This window comes from Furipterus horrens, unplaced genomic scaffold (assembly GCF_987537825.1).
Source record: "Furipterus horrens unplaced genomic scaffold, mFurHor1.1.pri manual_scaffold_1, whole genome shotgun sequence".
Taxonomy (NCBI): domain Eukaryota; kingdom Metazoa; phylum Chordata; class Mammalia; order Chiroptera; family Furipteridae; genus Furipterus; species Furipterus horrens.
Window position 1 is genome coordinate 131,042,915 of NW_028327171.1, and position 25,949 is coordinate 131,068,863.

At 40.5% G+C, this 25,949-nt stretch overlaps 1 protein-coding gene across 1 annotated transcript in view; it reads left to right on the plus strand.

Annotated features, from left to right (window-relative positions):
* Positions 1-25,949, plus strand: part of MGAT5 (alpha-1,6-mannosylglycoprotein 6-beta-N-acetylglucosaminyltransferase) — a 343,102-nt gene that overhangs the window by 217,796 nt on the left and 99,357 nt on the right. Inside the window, exons 8-11 of the mRNA XM_090279425.1 lie at positions 1,336-1,497; positions 5,063-5,232; positions 10,283-10,417; positions 16,312-16,445. Coding sequence (XP_090135551.1) covers positions 1,336-1,497; positions 5,063-5,232; positions 10,283-10,417; positions 16,312-16,445 — 601 coding nt within the window. The remainder of the gene's footprint in view (positions 1-1,335; positions 1,498-5,062; positions 5,233-10,282; positions 10,418-16,311; positions 16,446-25,949) is intronic.

Consider the following 25,949-nt stretch of genomic DNA (forward strand, 5'->3'; position numbering starts at 1 on the left):
CTAAAACCCAGACTCGTGGAAACTGATGAGGATGTGGTGACCTCAGCCTGCAAAGATGAACAGATATTGCAAAGAGATGACTTTGGAACTGAATTTATGAGACTGAGTGAGTTTATACTGGATCAAGGAGGTAAAGGCGTTGGATGTGAGGAGGGAATGTGGATGTATAAGAGCTTGGCATTTTCAGGGAGTAGAGCACAGTTCAGTAGGACAAGGTCATAGGGATTTGGATGAGTTGAGGTGAAGGTGAGATTGGAAAGGTAGCTAAGGGAACTGGGAAAAGTTTTATATGACACATTATAAGCTTAAGTCTTTAGTCTTTTTGACTGGGGATCTGTAAACTTTTTGTGTAAAACGCCAGATACTAAATATTCTTATCTTTGTAAGCCATAAGGTCTCTGTCACAACTACTCAATTCCAACCTTGTAATAGAGGGCAGCCATAGACAAGATGTAAGTGCGTGGGCGTGGCTGTGTTCCAGTGGAAGTTCATGTACAAAAACAGGCAGTGAGGAACATTTGGCTCAAGACCTGTAGTTTAGATCATAGGAATCTGGGGAAATTGTTGCATCAAGGAGGGACATGATCAGATCAGTGTTTAAAATGAACTACGATGACTGCTAAAAGTTGGATTCAGCATGTTTTAGATGTTACATGAAATCAATAGTACTGTCATTATCTTTTCTGTCATTTTAATCACTGGTTATAGGCAGCTGTATTACAAATATGTTCTTTCTGGCTTTTACATAGTTCTGGCCTGAATCTTACATTTGATTCAGTTGTGATAGGAAAATGTTATTCTTGGCTTTTGAATTTTTTAGAAAATAATGAACTTTTGTTTATTTCGATTGGGAAAAACCTGGAAGAGGAGTATGTATTTCCCTACTAAATTCTGTGGGCAGAAGGAGGCTTTTTAACAGCCTCTACAATGCCAGGCATCTTGTTAAGAACTGACGTCAGTTTTCCCAGGGGTCTGCTGCCCTGTAGTAAGCTGAATTGGCCAATAAATTGAGGTGCAAAGAATTTTAAGATACATCAAACATACTTATATAAAAAACGCATTTTAACATAGCTCAGGGCTTTGCAGTGACTATGCTTTCTTTCCCAATTTCTAATTTTTTAAATGATGTCCCTTTTGGCAGATTAGCAGTCAGGGGCCTTTGGTTCAATTTGTAATCCTGGGACCTTAAAGTAAAAGTGTGCAGCAGAAAAGACTCACTTTTGAAGCCCTGTATTTAATTGAGTACCTCTTTCAAGTTTTCAGATGTCACCTCATGAAAACCATTGTGCTTCCTGACTTTCCATCTTCTCATTTTTATTAAATTTCTGTTTCTAGGCGGAAATTCGTACAGATTTTAATATTCTCTACAGTATGATGAAAAAGCATGAAGAATTCCGGTGGATGAGACTGCGGATCCGGCGAATGGCTGATGCGTGGATCCAAGCAATTAAGTCCCTGGCAGAGAAGCAGAATCTTGAAAAGAGAAAGAGGAAGAAAGTGAGTTTGTAGTTCATTCCATTCAGTTAGATGCCGGTTTTCTTTTAAATTTTTGATTTTGCTTGGAAGAAAGACTAAAAACTGTCATATCTCAGTAACAATCCCTGAGGGTGAACCTGCTCTGCTCGGGCTTTTATACAGCCATTTTGGGGGTTTTCCTTTCCCTGGGTGCAGTCATCCTACTTAGCTAGGGGAATCCAAGCAGACTCTCTGCCTGTAGGATTTTCCTTTGAACCATCTGACTACCTCTCTCAGTGGTATCAGGAAACGTAACCCTCTTTTCTTTACCTGAATACAGCCTTTGAGAACTTCCTGTTACATCATTATAACAATTTCATATTTTTGGAATTTATCACTTCCGGGGTTTGGGTAGCTGGTGAGTTCCATTCCTGCTCTGTTTGGTTGGTGCTTCTGCTTACATCTTGAGAGAGAGATACTGTAAATTAAACTTAAGCCAGTTTGTTCATGTACATGGAGAAATGCCTGGAAAAACCTCTAGAAAAACTCCTGAGTGTGGGAAATTCTATACCCTAACAGTTAAAAACTGAGTGGTTATGGCTTTAGATTAACTGCTCTGATCATGAACAACTGAGCAAAGTAAACGATATGTTCCTATATCTAAAAATAAATTAAAGATGTGTTTGATGTTACTTCTAATGTGGCTAATTTGATATCCTTGAAAAAGAAAATACAGATGTACTTCCAAATCCCAAGTCACAGTTCTGCTTAGATCCCTCGAGTTTATGAGACAGCAGGACCAAACATCCTGTCACTAAGTAGTCCTCTATGGAAAAGTATGTGGTCAGAGGTCCAGGTAGGCTGTAAAAAGAAGTAAAGATATTTCTATGTAATCCTATGCAATAACCTCAAGGATATATTGTTAGGTGAAGAAATGTTAGGTAGAGAAGAGTAAACATTATTTTTAAAGGGGCGAGAGAATTTATCTATAAATCTATAGCTATACCTCCATGTATATATACATATAGATACATATATATACACATATAAAACATTTAATATACATATATACTTCTCACTCATATTTTTTAAAATGGTTAAAATGGTAAATTTTATGTTGTGTATATACTTTACCACAATAAAAAAGGTCAAATAAGGAAAGGGAGGGAATAGTGTAGAAGCAACAAGTATAGAGACCAGACCTCTCTGAATATATCTTACTTTGTAGATTTAATACTGGAATCATTTTACATAAGTGTAAAAGCTTAATTTCCAATAAAAAGTGATACTTGAAAATCACAAGGAATATAAGACAAATCAGTTCATTTCATATCCAATTTTATATAAATGAATAAAGAAGGACTATTTTTACTAACTTTAGTACATGGTAAATTGAACATTTTCTGATGGGATATCACAAAGGACAAAAAAATGCAAAAATATCTTTAAATAGCCCTGGCCTGGTGGTTCAGTTGGTTGGAGTGTCATTCAGTGCTCCAAAAGGTTGTGGATTCAGTTCCCACTGGGGGCACATACCTAGGTTGCAGTTCGATCCCCAGTTGGCACATGTATGGGATGCAACCAATCGATGTTTTTTTCTCATCATTGTTTCTCTCTCTCCCCCACCTTCCTCTCTCTATAATCATAATAAAATATCCTAAGGTGAGGATTAAAAAAATATTTTTAAATAACTTTTACTAATCATGTAGAAGGTGATGGTGTTTATATCTTCATTGTGAAGCCACTGTGTATGTTGGAGTAAAGCAAGTGATTATGTTAGTGCGCTTGAAAAGTGGGGTTTTTAGTGTAGGAGAGAGATACTAACAGATGTCAGATGGATAATGTTATGTAAAGATACTGTAATCCTGACTCTGAATTGGAAAAACCAGTATGAACTCGTTATTAGTTTTATCCTTGAGGAAAAATAAATTTTCCAGTTGCATCCACTGAAAGGCCTACATACAGTGATAACCTGGAGCACCGTTAGTACTGGACTTTGGTCTTCAAATACCATTTCCACAAAATGGTATACAAGGTCCTTAGAAAATTGGCTGATTAAAGTCTGAGACAGAATGTACATGTTGAGGTTGGAACACCTTGTCACACCAGATAGTAAAGAAACTATCAAAGACTATTAGGATTGTATCAAAAGACTTTAGAAGCCAACTTGAATAGCCTCTCATTGGCCAAGATACACAATTTAGTATCAGTAAGAATAACAACTGCAATTTATTAAAACACATCAAACACACTTATAGTCATGATTTTATAATGATATTTGTACATACACATATTTTTTAAGTTCTCATTGGTCATTATTAGAGAACACAAAAGAAAAATTTTTTTAACTGGTAAATAAAGCATAAGACTGAAGTATTTACCAGGCTTTTTTAAAATATAAATTATATTTGATAGTACTCAAATAGTTGATAAGGGATAGTTTCTCTTTATAGAAGTACTCCAGCTAATAAATACAGAAGGAATGAGAGAATAGCACCGCTTTGCCACCCCTAGTGGATTAATGCACTTAGTGATCATCAGTAGCTGCTAACATCACAAAACACATATTGTTCCCACCAATATAAGGAAGTGCATGGCACCACCTATGAAGTAATATCGCCAAAAAAGCTGAATATTAATTTGGTCACGTCTGTAGATCTAATTACTAATTTACCGTAAATACAATCAGCAAAACCCAGAGTGTGAGAGAAGCTATTGGATATACAATGTGGTTTCTTCAACAAATTAATTACAAGCCCCTTGCCGCCGCACCCCCCCCCCATCTCCCCAAAAGGGTGATCGGGCATTAGTATAGGTTAAAGATGGCTGAGAGATATATGAAGAAGTTATAGTTTATGCACTTCATTTGATCTCTGACTTGAATAACCACTTGAGGAAGTATAGGCACCAACTGGGAACTGGATAATATCAGGAATGAATAGCTATTACAGGGGCATTAGTGATGTGGTGTGGTTTGGGGGTTTTGGGGGTTTGTGTGTGTGTGTGTGTGTGTGTGTGTGTGAAGGTTTCTTTTAGAAATCCAAATTGAAATATTTATAGATGGAAACATGATATCTATGATTTGCTTCAAGATAAGCCAGAAGGGTTGGGAGAAAATGAAGGGTATACATTAAATAAGATTTGTAGTGAGTTAATAATCATTGAAGTTGCCTGAGGAGTACATCAGAATTGACTTCATTGTCATGTCTGCTTTAATATGTATTTGAAATTTTCCATATTAAGAGCATAAAAATATTCCAGCTGTGGAAAACAGTTGCAATATTGTTTAAGAATATTTTATTGTTCTGGCTTACCCTCCTTTAGTTTAGTTTTCAAATATCTCCTTCTTTTTAAAAGAAGAGGTCCCTGTGCATACCTTCTCCTCATAGCTGCACTGCGGGCAGTTATTTATTTCTCTAAAAGAACAATGGAAAATCATTTCCTTCTTCTCATTTGACTTTGTAGAAAAACTGCTTACCCCACATTGAGATTTCATTAGGAACTAAACATGGCGTTAGAATTGGTTGATCGCTTTTTAGTGTGCTACCGTGGAGTTTGTACTTGGCTCATTGGGAATCACTATATGCCTCTTCTTTGTTCTTTTCAGGTCCTTGTCCACCTGGGACTCCTGACGAAGGAATCTGGATTTAAGATTGCAGAGACAGCTTTCAGTGGTGGCCCGCTCGGTGAATTAGTTCAGTGGAGTGATTTAATTACATCTCTGTACTTACTGGGCCATGACATTAGGATTTCAGCTTCACTGGCTGAGCTCAAGGAGTAAGGAGATTACTTTTCAATTTAAAAATCAGAATACAAAAAAGAAATTGTAAACTCTTAAAGCCCTCTATTAGTGTGTAATTTCTTGTGGAGGAAAATGATAGTGATAATTCACTAAACAGGAGATAAGAAGATTATTTTCAGGAGCTAAATACATACACGGTGAAAAGTATAATGTGTTTTCATTGTAGCTACAGGCTCCAGAGGCTTCATAAATGAATGCCAGAAAATTCAAATTAAGGGGTTTATTCTTTGCTATTACAGGTGCTTCCAACATCTGCAGCACAAAACATTATTGACTTTTCTAATTCCCTGTCTCTTGCTGAAATTCATACCGTTCCCTTCTCAACATCAAGCTTTCTAAATCTTGAAACAGGGCAGATCCCTGTTTATAATTTAATTAGGATAGAATGAGTTTCCTGAAAGCCCTGATCCAATCCTTTTTCAATTAGCCAGCTTTCAGCTCAGAGTCTGTTAACTCTACCTGGGTTTTCTATTTCACTGAAATTTGCTTGTAGCTCTAGCCCTCTTTTAATCTCTTTTAGATTGACACAGCTGGCGAAGCAAGAATGATTAGAGTCCCTTCACTTCTTTCAGATAACTGCCCACTGCGATTTTCCCACGCAGCAGCCAAGTTATCATGTTGCAATATGTCAAATGTTGCAGAAGAGACACCTTGAGTGAACGTTTTATGTTCAGTGAATATGTCCCACCTTGCTCCTACTTTACTGTTGGAGATGTTGACTGCCAGAAAGGTCACTTGTGTTATAGTGTAACAGAACCCCTGGGCTGCTCCGATTGAAACAGAACCCACAGGCCGTTTAGTTAGGGGCCCGATTGCCTGCCGCCAGAATTACAACTCTCAGTACTAGAGTTTAGTGAAAAGAAAAAGAACTGTTTATTTAACAGTTAAATAGATTTAGATTATTTGTGGATTTCTGCTGTTGAGTCTTATGTTCTTTAAAATACCCACAAACACATAGTTCTGCCTCCCCCTAGCAAACCAGGCCAGCCTTAGAAAAGTCGGAAACACCGTTTCCCTACTTCCTAGGCACAGTTCAGCTTTACCAGCAGCTGCCAATCACTCAGTTCTGACTGGGGAGGTCCTTTCTGTGCTGTGGTGCCCTCCAGCTCTCAATGCAGGACCGCCTGGATTCTCAGCCTCCTTGTAAACTGCCTTCTTCCTGCAAGCCACATGGATCTCCTCTCCTTCTCAGAACTGCATGGCGAGAGCCTCTTAGAGCAGCCTGGAGAGCCCTCTCCAAACCGCATGGAGAACTGAGCTTCTTTCAATTCACATGGAGAAGGCCCCTTCACCAAGCCGCATGGAGGGGGCGTGAGTGTGAGGGAGAGCGAGAGCGAGAGCGAGACCAAGAGAGCCAGAGAGAGTGTGAGAGCGTGAGACCGAGCGAGCATGAGACCCAGCTAAAATGTCCGCAGCTGCTTATATACCCCTGACTGCGTCCTCTGGTGCAGTTGGTGTTGCAACCAGTTTGGACCATTCACAGAACCCTACGTAGGCTCTGTAGTCTCCTTCCGTAGCATCCCACAGTTCAAGACTCCTCCCATCTTCTTGGCCTTGGAAGTTTCAAAGCCATTTTGCATAACAAAGACTAGCAACTAGCCCCAGGCATGCAAAGGCGTCTTAAAAGCTGCTTCCTTTTCCCCATCTCCCAGCCGCAAACTCTGGGGTTTGTTTTTGGACACCCCTGTTTCTGTAACAATAGTCCAAGGTCCGCACCTGATCAGCAGCAGTGTTGAGATGAAAGCAATATAAGTAAGGTAATATTAACAGTCATCTGTTAAATGATTTCCATATGCTGAAACTGTGATAAGGGCTTTAGTTACAATAGCAGTTTCAACAATTAGGACAACCACGATGACTATTAACAGCTCAAATTTCTAGAGCACTTACTATGCATCAGACACTAAACATTTTACATGTTTCCATCTTATTTAGTCCTTAGCACAGACCTGGAAGTAGGTGCTGTTGCTTTCTGCATTTTAAAGATGAAGAAACGGAGGTTCAGACCACAAGTGAGTTACCTAAAGTCACATGGGGAATAGGAGGGAGAGCCAGGACTTGAGCCATGTGTCTATCTGACCTCAAAACCTGTACTCTTGACCTCTCTGCTAAGTGGTTCCTTTCGGATCTGGATAAACCCAAGATCTTCTGCACCCTTAATCACCGCTCTGTCCCTTTTGCATGCCGCCTCCAATTGCCACCCTCCCGCTTACTTCAAAACACACTGTGCACACAACCTGTGAAGTGGGTGCATTTGTGCAGTCAGCACTCATTCCTTCAGTGCGTCTTGGAATGGGATTTACAGATGATCAGGCGTGTTCAAAGAGATACCAGTATTTCAATAATTGCAATTAATACATTACATAATAATTACACTAATTACAATGTGATAAGTACTAATCGAGGTGTGGATGGATGCTATTATATAAGCACGCGAAGAAACTGTGAATATTGTTTTGTGTTTAGAATGTAGAAAAGTGCCTAGCACACAGTGGGTGCTCATAACTGTTTACTGAATAAATGGGTGAAAGGATGAATAAGTGGATGAATAAATGAGGGGTGGGTAAACAAAGAGAATACTGTAGGAGCCCCAGGGACAAGTGCTTTCTAGGCAGGTCGGGAAAGACATATTAGGGGTCTGTCAGGCAAAGACTTAGTTTCGTGGTCAAGAGGAAGTCTATAGAGGTCTTTAAGCATTGGTGATAGGAACAGATGTGTCTTATTTAGGAAGATAATTATGGAAGCAACATAGAGCATAGCACAGTGGTTTCCAAACATGCCTGTGCATTAGAACCTCCTGGGGACCTTTTAGACTCCCAGAACCCAGACCGTAGCTCAGATTAAGTCACACCTTTGGGGATAGGACACAAGCATTAATTATCTTTTGATACCTTCAGGTTATTCCAGTGTGCAGATAAGTTTGGGATCCATTGAATGCTGGGTGGAGCAGGGGTTGGGAAAAAACGGCTCAGCAGGCCAAGCCTAGTCCTAAGTATTTTTGTGAATGAAGTTTCATGGGTGCTATACCCATTGTTTATGTATTGTCTGGCTGCTTTCATTCTACAATGGCAGAGTTGAGTAGTTGTGACAGAGAAAATGTGGCCTTCAAAGATAAAAGTATTTACTATCTGGCCCTTTACAAAAAAGAAAAAGAAATTCAAATTCTTGGGAAGAAATTGCTTATAGGGAACAGAGCTGAGGAACAGGGTGCTCAAGGCAGTGGAAGCTTGGAGCTAGAGAGCAGAGTCCTGTTCATGGCCCTTGTCCTCTGAAGTAGCATGTCCATCCATAATTTGGTAAAGGGTTGCTGTGGGGCATGAGCAGGGATAAACGGCTTCAGTAATGACCCATTTCTAGGTGAACGGCAGTACCCTTAGCAGTTTGCTCCCACATATGAAGTTGGTGTGCGATCAAGTATGTTGATTCTTGAGTACAAGTAGGGGTTTGTATAGATGGGTGGGTAGAAAAAGGGTAATGGAAAAGTATAAACCATAGTGCCAGTCTGTAATGCGGTCTAGTCAGAAGGAACAATTTGACATAAGAGAAAAAATTAGGAAATAGTACAAGACAATATAGAAGGAAGTTTATACTATACAGTAGTCCCTCTCTATATCATGGTTCACTTATCGTGGCCTCACTGTATCACGGGATTTTAAAAAATATTATATTTAATTATTTATCAGATTTTTCGCTGTATCACAGGATTTTGTGGTACTCTATATGTATATCGTTAAAGTTATGTAGGTTTAAGAGTGTAGAATATGTTTAAGGACATAAGTGTCGTGTCGGCAGCCGTCTGTCTCTAGAGACGATGGTGTAGCTTCTTAAGAGTCTATCTGCACCGCCGAGAATGGCTGTGCAGTCTGACTCGGGAGTGACACGGTATCTGTCTCCTCCCGTGTTGAATCCACATCTTGCGATGACGCTGGAGTGTCCTCTCCAGTGAAGCTGAAGCTACAGAGCCTGGGCAGGGTGATATGGAGGGTCTGCTGTTGCCCATGCAGCAGACCCCCCCTCTCTTCGCAGCTGAAGGGTCCAAGGGAAAGACGGAGTCAATACAGCTTGGCTTCAGGTGCGCCGCAGGAGTTGCCGGTGTTGACTACAACGTCAAACCGCCTTAGGGACTCCGGCTCCGGATTTTCTGTCGGGGTTTACTCCCTTAGCCTTTCCCCTGAAGAGGTATGCCGCAAGGCAGCGGAGGTTTTTTGGAGTTAGAGTTTTCCTTCTCTGATGTACCCTGACTGGAAGATCGAACCAGCGACACTTAGCTCGCAGGCCGACGCTCAATCCACTGAGCCAAACCAGCCAGGGAATGAGGACATAAGTAGTGTTTATAAAAGTGTGGAAAAGGTTAATAAGGGAGTGAGAAAGGTTAATAAGGGGCTGGGAACAGTTTATAAGTGTGTGAGAAGGGTTTATAAAGCCTTAAAATATATATAAATACTAAAATAAATATAAGGTTCCTACTTCTCGGATTTTCACCTATTGCAGGGGGGTCTAGAACAATACCCGCGATAAGTGAGGAGATACTGTATAGGCTAAAAATAGTCACAAATAGGAGGTCAGTAAAGGCTGGAGTAATAAGAAACTAATAGTCACTGAGTATCTAGCATACATTGGGCACTTCCTATTCAATACCTCATTTAACCACCCAAAGAACCCCCAAGAGGTTGCCATCTAACCTGGTTTTGTGGTGGTTTTTTTGTTTGAGAATGAGGAAAGATTCTGAGGTTAAGTAACTTGTCTAAAATCTCACAGCTGCTGAATAGGGGAGAAATTCAGACCTGTATCTTCCAGGGTTCCAAAGGTGGTGTTTGTACACCATCATTTGCTCTTGGAAGAGTTAAAGCCAGGGCTCTGGATGGGCCTGGATGGGTGGACAGAATTTGGATAAATAGTGATTTGGGAAGGGCCATGTCATTCTCCTGATATGGATTCTTGGGTGTTATTTGCCTATTAAAGTTGCTAAGTATAGTACCTTGAAGTAAATTGTTTCTTTTTTCCTCTCTTCTGCCCTTTCCCTAGAATAATGAAGAAGGTTGTAGGAAACCGATCTGGCTGCCCAACTGTAGGAGACAGAATTGTTGAGCTCATTTATATTGATATTGTAGGACTCGCTCAATTCAAGAAAACTCTCGGACCATCTTGGGTTCATTACCAGTAAGTGCCACATGCTGTTCTTAAGTTTATAGAGCTTTTTATTTTTTTTATACAAAGGGTTGAATGGTTGTAAGTACAAAAAAACTTATTAAATATCTTTCGAACCGTATGGAGTATGTTTCCCATTTCTGAATTGAAATTCAGATTCTCCACAGCAACATCTTTTCAAGGTCTGTTCGTTATTTTCATTGATTTCTTTTAAGAACAGAAAACAAGTGTTTAATCTCCTTTTTACCCTCCCTAATACTTAGCATTTCTCTCTCAGTATGCCTTCAACAACCTCATCTGTTGAATCAAATAACGATTTTGGTAAAATACGGACAGTGTCATTTCTTGTGTTTCTTGGGTTTGAGATAATGACTCATTTCTGTCCGCCTTTCCCCCAGCAATATTCTTGTCATTCTTGGAAGAGAAAGCTGAGGGAATAGCTTGTCTGAATGCTGGGGTCTTGTACGTTTTACGATAAGCCTCATGCTTAGTATGGCTCGGATGCATGTGCTACCCTGTGCACAGTCTTGACTAGTTAAGTAGAAGAGCTTGGTGTCCCCTTCCTGTGGGTATGGGGCATGATTTAACATTTGAAACTATTGTCAGTGGAAATCAGGCTCTCCCACAAGATCACAAGGAAAGCATCCCAAGGACCCATGCACAGGAGATTGTGACGTGGCAAGGTTTATTCAGGTGGAAACAGAAGCTGCCCCCTGGGTTTCCAGCGCCCCATCTCTATCCGTCCTGCCATGGAAAAAGTCCAGCCTTGTCTTCAGCAAGGCCAGGACCAAAGCCAGTGTCCAGAGTTTTTGCTTCATTTTAAAGCTTAGTTCTTTTGAATCCGGGGAGAGGGAGAGGGAGAGGGAGAGGGAATTCTCTATCCAGGAGCTTTTTCAAAATAATTAGTCAGGTTCCCAAGGTTTTGTGGGCTTTTGACTGACAAACCTCTATAGTCAGTGACCCCCCTGCACGCCCCCCAACAATCTGGTGCCACAGGGGGAAGGGAGGAACGTTAAACCCCTTGGTGGAGCAATGCTATGATCCCCTGGGATGTAAAGCTGTAGCTTCCTAGTGAAGCAAATAGGCTCACGCTCCCCAGTTTATTGAGCTCAATGTCTAATTTCCTTTGCTCTCTTTCTCATTAGTAACTAGTTAACTATCTATGTAACAAAATGATTTTGCATGATACACAGCATAGCATTACATGACATTGAATTACCTCAATGACGTTTATTAATTTTTCAGTTTTCTTTAAAGCTTTCTGAAAAGGGCTTGGTTGGATGCTGCTGGCTCTCCAACACTGCTGGTAACACTTGCAGGCATTTTTAACAAAGTGAGAGCAGCTGCGCGTCTCAGGCTTCGGCCTTCGCAGGCAAAAGGAACGTGCTCTTTTGTTGTCTTGCATTTATTGCAGTTGATCCTGGCTTTTACTTGTGGTCTAGAAAAGTTTCCAATACATTTTAAAAGGTGAATAAATTTAAGTAAATATTATATTTCTTTAATAGTGTCAGTGGTGCATGAATTTGGGTAAAAAAAATGTGATGTTAGTACCACCCTTATCAATGATAGTAAATGTTGACCTATAATTTAACCCAACTTCCTAAGAGAACACTCTGAATGTCTTTCAGTTAGAATGACTTGGAAACCCCTCCATGGGTTTCTTTTCTGTTGATACTCAGTAAAGAGATGTTTTCTTGTGTTCTTTTAAATTCACCAGTAAGTGAATCCTAATGGCCAGAACTAGGTTTCTTCACTTCAGGTTAGTTTATAGTTTAATATTATTAACTTTCACTTCCAAGGTTATGCCAGATTGGTGGTTCTTTAGAATTGAAAGCAATGAAAATTCAAAATATTAAGGCTCCTGTCGAGCACACAGAGGAGAAAACACCGTTGTCCTAGAATCTCCTTGCAGGAGCAATGATTTTCCCACTAGGAAGTGAAATGCTCACAGGCATAAGAAGGGACTGATTGAGAAGAGACTGTGCTTTTCATTGCCTTTGGCTGCAGTCTCAAAAACAGCAAAATAAAAATTTGATTTGGGCCTGGGTAGCACTCTGCCTTCCGCATCCGGTTTTTCCTGGTTTGGCTTTGCTCTTTTCTTGAAATCTTCATGAATCCTAGGCCGTCCCATTCGTTCTCAGTTACACGGAAATAACAATCTCTCTTCTTGGTTAATGAGCCATGTAAGTAAACAAACATTTTTTTTTTATTTCCTTTTTAGCTACAGCATTAAAAAGCAAAGAAAGGCAGTGTTCTTGTATCCTGACATTTTGCAAATGGCAGGCGTCTGGCAAATGTGCAACAGGAACTGACCGTTATGGGCCTGCCTGGCTCAAATGTCCCCGCTGTGGAGAAGGGCTGTTTGGTTAGGAAAATATTCTCAGTCGAAGTAGTCAGGTCAATTAAAAAGGATGATTTCATTATTAAAACGGTCACCATTGATTCTTGTTGGATGAAAAGACGCCATCTCGGAGTTTATGCAATCTAGTGTTCATCCCTCCTTGCTTTAGTGAATCATCTGTGTTGGTGGCATTAGTGATAAGAGCCAGCAGAAGGTCTGTTAGTATATTAGCCCTGCAGTCTTTGTGTCATGATGAAGCTAAGATTTCATCAGAAAGCCAAGCAGGTTCTCTAAGAAGTTTCATGCCCGTTTCTTTTCCTTTTGAAGATTAGAAATTGTCAGGACCATCTGTATTCATCTTGGTTGATGGTAGATCATATGAATTCTATTAAATGTAAAGTTATCTTCTGATTTTTCATTTAGGGGCAAACCCTTGAGTCATATTGATCTTGGAAAATGTTGATCTTCGTAAATTCTGTTCAATTTATGTAGGAACCCAGAAAACTCAAGTATTTATTTAGTACTTATATGCGACCAGTATACTCCTAGGTACCACAAAACTGATGCCCATTTTGCTTCATAAGAGGCCTTTGCTGAGCATTCACACAAGACAGTGAAATGCAAATAGCCTAATATATGCCATGTCTTACATCAAGTTTCAAATTAGAAAGTAGGTCCTGGCAAGGAGGTTGTGAGCATCCATCTCGTAATAGTGTGGCTCAAAGCAGACAGAGTATTCCAGGAGTCATTTGGCATAACTGCAGGAATCCCTGTTAGAAGGAAGCCAGCTGCTTGGGCAGCAAGGCAAGTATCTTTTTAAGTCATCAGTTTGTTTCTGAAGTTCCACACACACAAAAGACATTAGGGGGAGGGCATAAATATTAACAGTACAAACACAATTCCAAAATACACAGATGTAGAATGTGATTGAAAAAGGAAAGTAAGCCTCCTGTCATAGATAGAAATCAGTCTCCTGCTTCTAGTTATAAAACAAACTCAGATAAGCTAAAAAATAGACAGTTTCTAAATCAAAGCTTGAAGTACGAGGATGTAGAATTCATTCTATAGTCTTTTGTTGGGAAGAAGCCCAGCATCACACAGTGAACTTTAATCTAGGCACTTTAGACTAGACTACCGGGCATCTTTACTCATTGGACTTTATTTATCCAAACTGAAAATAATACCAGTACAACTCCAAGTTAAAAATAGAGTGATAAGCCAAAGCTAGAGAGGAATATAGACAGTCAGTTGCAAATAAGTGAAACAGCCACAGCCTTCAAGGCAAAGGATCCTTAAGACAGGGGTGCCTGTTCCTGCTCTGCCTGCACGGAGTGCCATGGCCCTCGATCCCAGCTTGGTCCCTCTGGCAGGAGCTGAACCTTCCACGGCCCCACCTGGCAGCGCGTGTCCCTCCATCTCTCGCAGCGAACTTCTGCAGAGCTTCTACTCTCTTCTCTGCTGTTTCCTGAATGCTGCTCTCTTCCTCGGAAGAAAATATACAGTCCCCAGTAGTTCCTTTTACATCTTTATTTTAAAAGGAAAACTAAGTTAAGGTATGGGACTGTTTTATTAAGAAGAGAAAAGGGAATATCAGGAGCCGTTGAAAGAGCAGGAAAAGCATACATGGGTCAGTTCCTTGCATCCCGAGCTTGTTTTCTCCTGGAATATGGACATCCATTTCTGTCCACCTATTTGTTGATATTGTGAAAAGTGTCACTGTGATGATAGCATGTTCCTTGAGAGTCACCCGGGAATCCAAAACAAGGAACTGCTTTCTGAGGTCAGCTTGTACTTCACTTGCAGTCATGGCTCACCCTCCGTGCACCTGTCTACCCTCTTCCTTCTCTTCTCTTCCTTGTTGAGAAAAGGGATGGTGATCTCTGATGAGAAACACCATTGCACCAAATTGGCAGTTCGCTATTGCTCTTTCTGGAAAAACCAGTGTGGTGGTTGCATTTTTTTTCTCTGAATCACATATTGATGTAACAATTAAAAAGCTGAAAGAATGAACTTTGTAAGAGTGAGAAAAGGGAGAAAGAAACTGAATCAGATACTTAAAAGTCATTGCCATCCTCTGATTCTAAAATGTGCGCTTCAGTCTTTATTTACTTTCATGTTTATTGGTCCAATAAGAACTATTCAGAAGTACTATTGATACATGACCACAGAAAATAGTGCTGTTTTTATTGGCCATTAATAAGATAATTTACATCGATATGTTGAGAATCAGTAATGAAATGTCACCAAAATCAATAAATTCTGTTTTAGTATTGATTCCTTTCTTCTGATTGGTCATTCCATGTGCAATCTAAAGCTGGGGCCAGCAGGCTTGTCCTGTAACAGGCCTGATAGTAAATATTTTAGGCTTTACTAGCTATATGGTCTCCATCTCTCTCATTGTGTGAAAGCAGCCACAGATAGTATGCAAAGAACTGGGTGTAGATATGTTCAAATAAAACTTTTTGAATGCTGAAAATTGAATGTTATATAATTTTCACATCATAAAATATTATTTTTATTGTTTGACTATCTAAAAATATACAGTAAAGCTCACTCTTAGCTTGAAGGCCATACAGAAAAGGGTGGTAGATGAAATTTGACTGACCATGTTCTAAGGCTTTGGTGGAACAGCCAAACGAAACATCTTCTCACTTCTCCGGGCTCTGAGAGAAAGCAGCAGTGCTCTCTTATTATCAAATACGTAAAATTACCACTGTCTACTGAGTGAGATTCTAAGCTTTACCTAAAAACACATACTGTGATTAATTGATGAAAATGTTGAATGTGGCTGAAAGAGAAAAGGCATGCCATGTGGTTTACACAGACCAAGACCGCTGTCTGTATCTGTTCAGGCCTCTGTAAAAGAATACTACGGACTGCGGGGTTTATGAACATCAAGCATTTATTGCCCATGTCCCAGCAACTGGGAGCCCAAGACGGTGCTGGCATGGTCAAGTGAGGGCTATCTTCCAGCCTCAGACTCCTTATATTCTCACACAGTGGAAGGGGCTAAGGAGCAGTGTGGAGTTTCCTTTGTAAGAGCACTAACCCCATTCATGAGGGCTCTGGCCTCATGACCTAATCATCTCCCAACAGCCTGTCTACTGATACTGGCACCTTTGGGGATTAGGATTTCCACATGAATTTTGGGAGACACAGACCATACATAGCAACCTCTCAAAAATGGTAGTTCTTTGTTTCTGCAAGTGTCCATTGGGCACTGCTGTATGCCTGGCCCTGGCTGAGGTTAAAGCAATGCACATGCACTCTGCAGTTCCAGCTTGTGGAAACGTTTCATTTCGGAGGTATTTGAGTGATCTTCTGTGATTAGTCAACTCATCTGAAGCAGATCTATCTGCTGCCTGATGATACAGACTCAAAAGTCACATATGGAGATGCTTGGTTATACAACCTATTCTAAAACCTCTCCGTTCCTGTCCGGTAGTGGCATTTCTCATTAAAAGTATCTGTCCATTTCTGGTAGTGCCTGAAAGAGGGGTTAGAGCTTTTATTTCCTGAACTTGGATCAAGGTTGTAGTGTTACCCACAGCACATTTTCTTTCAGGTGCATGCTCCGAGTTCTAGACTCATTCGGCACCGAGCCAGAGTTCAACCATGCCAGCTACGCCCAGTCTAAAGGCCACAAGACCCCCTGGGGAAAATGGAACCTGAACCCGCAGCAGTTTTACACCATGTTTCGTGAGTATTCGTGTTTCACCTCTGCTTTCCAGAACTCCCCCAAAGATAAATGGGAAAAGAAATTAGATAGCCATGCATTTTGGGTTGTGATTCCCAGGGCCCTGAGCTGTAGAAATATGTGCTTTTGAACTTTGGCCTTGGTAATAACTGAATTTTTTCTTAATTACAATCAAAAGATCGGGTGAGCCTTTTGTGAAAAGCCTTAGAAATGTTTTGGAGAAAAATGTTTCCATAGGAAGTATCACAAGAAGCCACTGGGGAAAGGGGGTTTGCGTCAACTTTGGATCAGCAGGCACTGCACCTGCTTCATGCTGCAAAGATGCTGTTTAGGGCCCACTGGATTAGTGATGAGGAGTGAGCTCTTCCCTGTCCACACATTTCTCAAATAATTTAACCTTAATTATTTAGGCATCAAACTTTGCAAAGAGAACAGTTAGCCTCTTTTAAATGGAACTTTTAAAAACTCTATTTCATACTTGACCAACTTGTTAAGCACGAGACCCAGAAGGAAGCCTCACCTCCTCTTGTTCATGGTGCAGTGAGCACACTGAGAGATGCTGAACCAGCAGGCCCGAACTGCAGGCTCTTAGCATTTTTCTGTTTCTGTAGTGTTTTTTTTTCCCTCCCACTCTCACTGTTTCTTACTGCTACTATCAGTTTACCTGTCTCTATCCCCGTTTCCTTCATAATTAGCTGAATATTGTGAAGCCAATTTTGATAGTGTTCATGCCAAACAAAAATTTGTTGTTTAAGTCAGTATATCTTGGTGATGAAGTGACATTCAATTCTATAAATGAAAGGTCACATGAATGAGTAAAACAGTTCGTTTGGAGGCTCACAGTGGAGAATTCCCATTTTCTAAACTTAACAGGTAACTTTAATCCAGAGGTTACCAACCTAGAATGAATTATCAAAGATGTAAATTATTTCCTTTGTATAGTGGTGACCCAAGGGACCCGTACCCTGCCTTTTCCCCTGTGGTTGCCACACCCCTTTGTCTGCAGCCACCTAAAGGTGACTCTTTTCTCAAGTTCACTAGATGTAATGGCAGACACATTGGACTAATCCCTGAGTGCAAGGTATGAGAATGGAGAATTAAGAGGGGTTAATTTTGACAATCAGCTTATGTTTAAATGTTGTTTTTAGCTCAGAGAGATTTGTGACAGCATGTTATATGCATGGTAAACATGATTATTATTGTTCCTGGAGTTGTATCACCCTGTCCCTGGGGCATTGTTTAGGGGACAAACAAATATATGGCTGGTCACCATGGTGAAGCATGTGTAACTTTGAGGGGCTGGAATGAGCTGGTACAAAATAACATAAGAAGTAACCGGTGTGCTATATCCAATGAAAAAAATGATAGTTGTGTCTAAAATGGCCTGAAATGATTTGTGTATACCTTCCGCAAGATGGTGTTTTTCTGTATTCGGGGAGTGGGAACTAAGAACTTTTCCAGAAAGTATTATAAAGTTCTCTTTTAGAATGTTAGAGTTTGAGTTTTGAAAAGCCTATTTTGTTGTACATGAATGGAGGATTTACACAGTGTTGGCTGATTGAATGAAAGAAATTCAATGTTTCCAATGTAACTAGAAGTGAAAACAGATTAATTCCCGTTAACCTGGGAAGTCTCTAAGGGTCCTAACTGACTCAGATTCAGCAGGAGTCACGGGGAAACTGATGCATTTGACGGCCTTTTTTTTTAAAAAAAAGAAACAACAACAATAACACCATAAGCAAATTCTATGGCGGGCAATTAGTATCACAAATATATAAAGAACTTCTAAAACATGAGTAAAAAGTTCTACAGTCTAATATGAAAAAGGGCAAAAGCTATTACCAGTTCAGAGAAAAATGCAATGTATTACCTCAAGCATATGAAAACCTGTTAACCTCACTCACAATAAACAGAAATGGATTTGCAGACTGCACCGAGATACCACATCCCACATATCAGATTGGCCAAGATCGTAATGTTTGCTAGCCTACCTATTCCAACAGTGAGGCTCCGGGAAGCTGTCTTTCCCCACGCTGGTGGTAAGAACGCAGCGTGGTACCAGCTGTGGCGGTGGTGTCACCATCTTGCCAAACTACCAAGGCATCATTCCCTGGACTGAACAGATCACATCTAGGAATCTATCTCAAAGATATATGAGTAGAATTTTAAAAAGCACATGCGAAGGCCATTTATGGTGACTCTATGTATTTGTAACAGACTAGAACCCTGGCTGGGTGACTTGGTTGGATCATCGTCTTGTACACCACACGGTTGCCAGTTTGATTCCCAGCCGGGGCACGTAGGGGAGGCAACTGACCGCTGTTTCTCTCTCACATCAGTGTCTGTCAGGTGGTCTCTCTCTCTCTCTTTCTCCCTTCTTCTCTCTTTAAAACCAGTGAACATATACTCAGGTGGGGATTACAGAATAAGAAGATTAGAAATACCCCAAATGTTCCTAACAGGCAACTGAGTGAATAACGGGTCCACTGATAGAGTGAAGTACTGTGTAACTGGAAAAAGCAAGGACGAAGGTCTGCACTGCTCTGCAGGGAGATGTGTAGGTTATATTAAGTGATAAAAACCAAAGTGCAGGGCAGTGTGTAAAGTTACTCCCTTGTATGAAAGAAGGGTATGAAGGAGGAATGTGTGAATACATTAGTGTATATGAGTTTGCTTGTATTTTCAAAAGAAACAACAGGAGAATAAATAAACTAATAAAAATGATTATCACTGGAGGAAGGGTGTACAGGGTCAGGGATAGAAAGTAGAAATCTTTTAACATACCTTACTTCAACTTTGGAACCATTAAATGTTTTACGTAACTTAAAAAGAAAAATCAAAAGGAGAAAAGCATTCACTAATAACTGAAACAAGTTGAAAAAAATGAAACAAACAAATCTAGTGATACATCAGGTTAGTGTTAATCTCTCATACAGAAAAATAATGATTTCAGAATAACTTTGAAACACAATCTTTGGACCATACATTTATAGTGGAAACCATTATATTATTACTTGAAAATACTGCAGGTATACTGTAGGAATCAAAATTTACAGTATTTAAGCCAGGGGAAGTAATTAAAAACTGTATAATACTCAACTTGTATAGGAAATATCAATATGAACTTATTTTTTTCTCTTGAAAATGATAGTGTTTTTCAGCTTGGTACTTTGAAAAGGACCAAAAGTAAAGATGACTCACTAGCAGGCAGTATTCTTAGCACTCAAACTGGGATTCCCTAAATACCTTTCCCACTAAAAGGAACCTGACTCCAGGTCTAGGGCAAGAAGCTTGCAGGATGGGACATCTTGGCATGCCAGACAGCAAGAAAACTAAGGCAGACCACGGGGTGGAGTCAGAAGGACACAGGAGCCAAAGATGGGGTAGTTAGAGCATCAAAACGAATAATGACTCTAGTGGATTGAAATCAGACCAATGTCAAATACTCCGTGAGTCCAGAATCCATGATTCTTCAAATGAGAAAAACCCATAAAATCAATTGGTCACCTTAGCAAGTTGCTTAGAACACCTCTTCATTACCCTAAAAAATAAAGGGAAAGAATCTTGCTTTGATCCTGATTTTCTAAGACAAATTCTATTTGAAGACAATCAAATAGTTGATGAGAAAAAGTTACTAATCATGAGGAAATCATAGCTAATAAATGCAAAAGCACCCAAGAATTAGGAAATCACCATTGTATACGTCCCAATGAGATAACAGAGCTATGCTGGGATCCTCAATGGTTGATAAATCCATTAAGTAACAGATTGGTGGGAAAGTGCCTCATGAATGAAACTGTCTTGAATGGAGGAAATAGTGAAATGAAGCAGCTCAAGACCTTTCATCATGTTGAGATGTGTCACTTGGAGAATTTGCAACCAAAAACTAGTCCTGTGCCTTGCTTCCCAGAGCCTGCCCTCAGATAACTTGGGTGCATCCTGGAGAGAGGGGCCCTTCCTTCCCACATGGAAAAGGGGTGGGGTTCAGTCCAGCCCTGTGTTTCCCACAAAACCTTTAATTCCTTCACCCTTTGGAGAAAATGTGGCTATTCTCGTGGTCTAAAGTGCAAATTTACTAGTGCTTAATATATGGACTGATAGTAATCATTATGTAATTGATGGATAAATATACACCTGTATTGAGGGTGTACTTAGATTGTTTTCCACTGATGGGTGCACAATAAAAGTCTAGCAACCGTAGAAGTAGTGTTGTACCTGTAGGATCCAGTTGTCTTCAAGTGCACCTGTCTTCTTTGAGATCAGTAGTGTCCTGGCGTGTGTGGAGTGCGTGAAGAGAATGGGAAGCCTGGTCAGAAAGGGCCCAGCAGGAGGGTAAAGAGTGACAAATGCACCAAGAGAAGCATTTTTAGGAGCAGTGAAATGAGATATTCCTGACCAGAACGCGTTTGTTCTCAAGTATTCGGAGTACACTTTTCACTTTAAAACTGTTTCTACTTCTCTTCTAAACTCATTTCCTCACTAAGTTGGAGGAGTTTCTACAAGTTAAAAAGCCCAGTTTTTCTTTATACTTTGCCCCCAATCTCAGAATTTTACTGGAACCATCCTCTCCGTGTATTCTCCTTGCAATTGGACAGTTTCTTACATGTCAGCATGGACTGTTTCTGATACCTTGCTGAACAGCTTCTGCGGGGCCCAGATGTGTGGTCAGTCAACCTACATCTACAGAGTGTCTTTTTCCAAGAAGCTCAGACGTCTGGTTTTCCTATCTTAGGATGGGCCTCTCTTTTCTGCTTGTCAACACTCTAGCATGACCTCTGAGCTAGGCACTAAGGCCTTTATCCTGCCACCAGAGCCAGCTCTTGAAGGCTGAGCTTGGGCCAAGCTAGTCCTCCTCAGAGACCCCAGTGCCTTCTCTTTGCCCTCAGAGTCAGATCCCAGTTCATAGCAAAGCATTCAAGACCCTGTCTCTTGGGCCCCTTGACGAAGGGTCCCAGCCCAGCCGCACCAGAAGGCCAGCTGGTCTTGGAAGACGCCACCCAGATTCCTCACCACTCCTGCCTCCTTCAGATCACTCTGACAGCAAAATTTTAGTTTTTTCTTCAAGACTCTTATTTAAATTATTTTCTCCATCTTCTAATGAAATTTAAAAAGAAACAACCCGAAAAGGGAATCCTAGTGCACTGTTGGTGGGAATGCAGACTGGTGCAGCTACTATGGAAAACAGTATGGAATTTCCTCAAAAAACTAAAAATGGAACTGCCTTTGGAACCAGTGATTCCATTGCTGGGATTATACCCGGAGAATCCCAAAAACACCAATTCAAAAACACCTCTATGCACCCCTATGTTCATAGCAGCACTGTTTACAACAGCCAAGTGCTGGAAACAGCCTAAGTGCCCATCTGTAGATGAGTGGATTAAAAAACTGTGGTACATTTACACAATGGAGTACTATGTAGCAGAAAGAAAGAAGGAACTCCTGCCATTTGTGACATGGATGGAAATAGAGAGAATTATGCTTAGTGAAATAAGCCAGGCAAAGAAAGAAAAATACCTTATGTTATCACCTAATACAGGAAACTAATGGAATAACACAAATAAATGAGCAAAATTGAACAAGAGGCATGTAAACAAGGAGCTGACTTAACAGTTACCAGGGGAGACGGGAGAAGGTAGAGAAGGGGGTAAGTAGGGGAAGGGTTTAGTAAAGGAACTAGTATAAATAACCCATGGACATGGACAATAAGGTGGGGATTGACTGTGGGAGAAGGGGTGGGCTGGAGGGGGAGCGATAGGGGGAAAAGTGGGACAACTGTAATAGAAAAACAATAAATCAAAAAAAATTTTTTAAATAAAATGAGAAACAGAACCCTATTATAAAAAACAGGTAAAACCCCTTTCCACCAAAAATGTCACCTATATCCTAATGTAAGCATTATTATCGTTTTTTATTATTGATTTGAGAGAGAGAGAAAAAAATCAATTTGTTGTTCCACTTATTTTTGGATTCATTGGTTGTTTCTTGTATATGCCCTGACCAGGGATTGAACCCGCAACCTTGGCCTATCAGGACGATGCTCTAACCAACTGAGCTACCCAGCCAGGACCATTATTATCTTCTACACACATACATTTTTACATGGGTTTAACACACATACTAAAATTTTGTATTTCCTTTCCTTCCACTTATATGTCATAAGTTTTTAAAACCATTGTTTTCAAATCTGTTTTATAACATGTCAAGTGGCTAGCTCCTAAGTTGTATTTATTTGGAGATTCTTTTGTTATTTCTTGTTGACAATTAATTGTTGCTTTTTCTGAGCTTGTCAGGAACTTGGCTGACCCTGTATGTAGGCATTATTTCAGCCAGTGGCCTTTAGTCTGCTGTGCATGTTGCCTTTTCTTAACTTGCGAAGACAATCTCTTATTTTTCTCAGTCCCAAACCAGGTATGTTATACTTCAGAATGAAGGAAATCTGCCCATAGATAAGACATTTGCCTATACAATTTAAAAGATAACGATAAAACCCTAAGGTGATGACTTGTACCTGATTCATCCTGTATTTAGGTAGTTCTAATTACTGTATCCACCTGCAGACTCTCTTTCACAACTTCATCTGGCTTATGTACAAATATCAACAGTCGTGAAACACCATTATCTAATGGAGTTGTTTCCTCTCTTTCCCTGGAGACTGGCTGAAAATAGGAATAGCAGAGTTTATAAGATTCTTTGTTCCTGGTTTCAGGCAAATTTCATTTCAGACTTACATATATTTACATCCTACAGTTGAAAACTTAGAATAATGTTTAGTAGTCAGTCTGCTTAAGAACCTCACTATTCATATCACTATCATGGAAATTTCCTTATTTTCTAGCAAAGTCTGGGTGTAAATGTTTATTTTTATTTAATTAACTAATGTTCGAGTATCTGCAACATTTCAGTTGTCATTCACAATATGAAAACACCAAGGAATTTGCCTTTTGGGTGCTCACAGTCCGTAGTTATAGTCAAGGCTGGGGAATAATTCGTGTTTCTTGGTTTTGTGGTAATTTAGGGCAGAAAAGATGGAGATGTAATGAAGTTGACTGACGAACAGACTGGAGATTTGGGAGGCATTAATTTAGAGCCTTTCCAGTTCATCTCCAATCCATCTTTTTTTTTTAACACCCCCCCACCCCACCCCCGCTTTCCCAAATCTCCCTAAGGCCTTAAGTGACTAATCCTGAGTTTATTTGCTTGTCCATTATGAGAGTGAATTGAAAACTTAGCTAATATTTTGAGGTTGTTGATTTTATCGACTTATTTAATGAAGTCTGTTGGCCATGTACTTTATGCCAGGCTCTGTGGGATCCTGAAGTGTCTGCTCTCTGGGTTACTTCTTTATGGGTCAGGAGGCACATATCCAAAAACAACACTTTATCATCATCCACTTGAGAAATTACAGACTTAGTTGGGTAGGGCAGAGAGGACCTCAATATAGAGGCAAAACACATCCTGTTTGTTTTATCACTCACTTCTGGGGATGTGTTTTAAAGTGCTGGTTTATAGTAGGGTGACCAACTCATCCCAGTTTTCAAGTTGAATGGCCTGCATCATGGGAACACCCTCTGTCCCACGCGCACTGGGATGGTTGGTCATCCCATTTCACAGCGAGGAGATGTAGGGTAGAGCAGAAGGTTGTGTAGAGGAGGAGGGAAGAAACAAAGACAACTGACAAAAACCCATCCCTAGGGCAAAAGTAACGGAAAGGGAAGCAGTGCAGGGGAGTGAATGCCTCACTCCATGACCTCCATGGTGATTGCAAAGTAAAGCCATCCAGTTCTCCAGATGATGCCTCTTTAGTTGACAGAACACGTACCTAGTGTTGTCTTTCCTTTGAAAATTCTGGGTGAAGTGTTGGAGAAAGAGCTTATGGTTTTCTCGTGAAAAGGCTGCAGGTGAAGAACTAATTGGTGTGCCAGTTCATCAAATTGGGATTAGGAGTTGGTGAGAGAGAGGGGCCAAGTTATAAATAGATGACCACCAGCTTTGTGTCTATCTTTGACAGAAGTAATCCTGTTTAGTCCCTGTTATTCAAGTTAAGCATCAGAAGTTTAAAGTAATTGGCCCAAAATAGTAAGGGGCAAAGCTGGGATTTGAACAGAGCACTTCATAGCCCACAGTTCATTCCTTCCCCAGTGCTCATGGTTCAAAGATTGAGATACCTGTCTGGCCTCATCTTCTCCTTTCCAAATGAACACAGCATGGGAGCCTATAAGGAGGACATGATTATCATGATTCCTACACCATCTAGCCCCTGTTGGCCTCTCTGGTATTGTCTTCCCTCCTCTTTGCTTTTCAGACCATTTCATATGCCGTTTTCTTGTCTGGAGGCCCCTTTTCCTTCACTCCTATCACCCTGCTCATCCTTCAGGGAGGCATCACGTCCCCAGGAAAGCCTTCCCTCCTTGAGCCAGGCTCTCCTGCTCTGCGGCTCTCATATCACCTAAGTTCCAACCCAGAGCCCGCTTGGCAAGCCCCATGAGCAGGATCACTGCTGAGTCCTCAGTGTTTGAAGTAGTTACATCATTGGTGATAAATATCTGTTGAATTAATGAATAAAGAACAAATACAGCCAACTACAAAATGGAGTGAATTAAAATGGAAGTCATAACACTCCTTGTTCACAGTGCTGTGGTGTCTCGCTATAGGGAAAGATGAGTCATCCCAGTGGCCTCAAGGCCTGCTGTGGTCTGGCCCCTTGACCTGGCTGGCCTCCTCTCTTACTACATGTCTTTTTGCCCCCAGCTTCCTTGCCTCCTTGCTGTTTCTTGCCCAGGCACACTCCGACCCTAGGACCTTTGCTTTGGTCGTTCCATCTTCCAGAACATTCTTAGTTATTCCTTAAACTTCCATATTTTCCGCAGGTCTTTAACTCAAATGTCACTTTATGAGATTAACTCTGACTCCCTTCCCCATTTAAATGCTTTATTTTCCTCCATAACTGTACTGGTACTACTTTTGCTTATTATTTTTTTCCCCTGACATATATTAGTAGGGGTTCTGTCTGTCTTCTTTGCTAAAACTTCAACACCTTGAAGAATGCTTGGCACATAGTAGGCATTCAGAAAATATTTATCAATTGAATTAGGATAAATTGAGTGATAATGCCTATTCTATTTTTAGTCCATGCCAGAAGGGAGGGAAGGGTAAGAGGTGTGGCCTCGTGTTCTTTTTGTCTTTCCACAGTTTATTTACATGGTTGGGTTTCAAGAGTTGTTCAGATCATACTGGTTTTTGTCATTGACATTCTAACTCTGAGTTTCTCCAGGTTGAGGCTTGCAGCCGTGTTTATGTGGGGGTTTATATGCCTGATCAGATTGGAAAAGTGGCTTGTGGACCAAAAATTTTGCCTGACAAAGCAGGAATTTTAGAAACAAGCCTTTTTTTTTTTTTTTTTTTCCATGCAAATGACAAACCTCTTAGCTTCAGCTAAGGATCAGTTGCTTCCATGTATGATTTTCTTTTTTAGGTCCTGACAAGCAAAGGAGCTATTTGTGATTTAA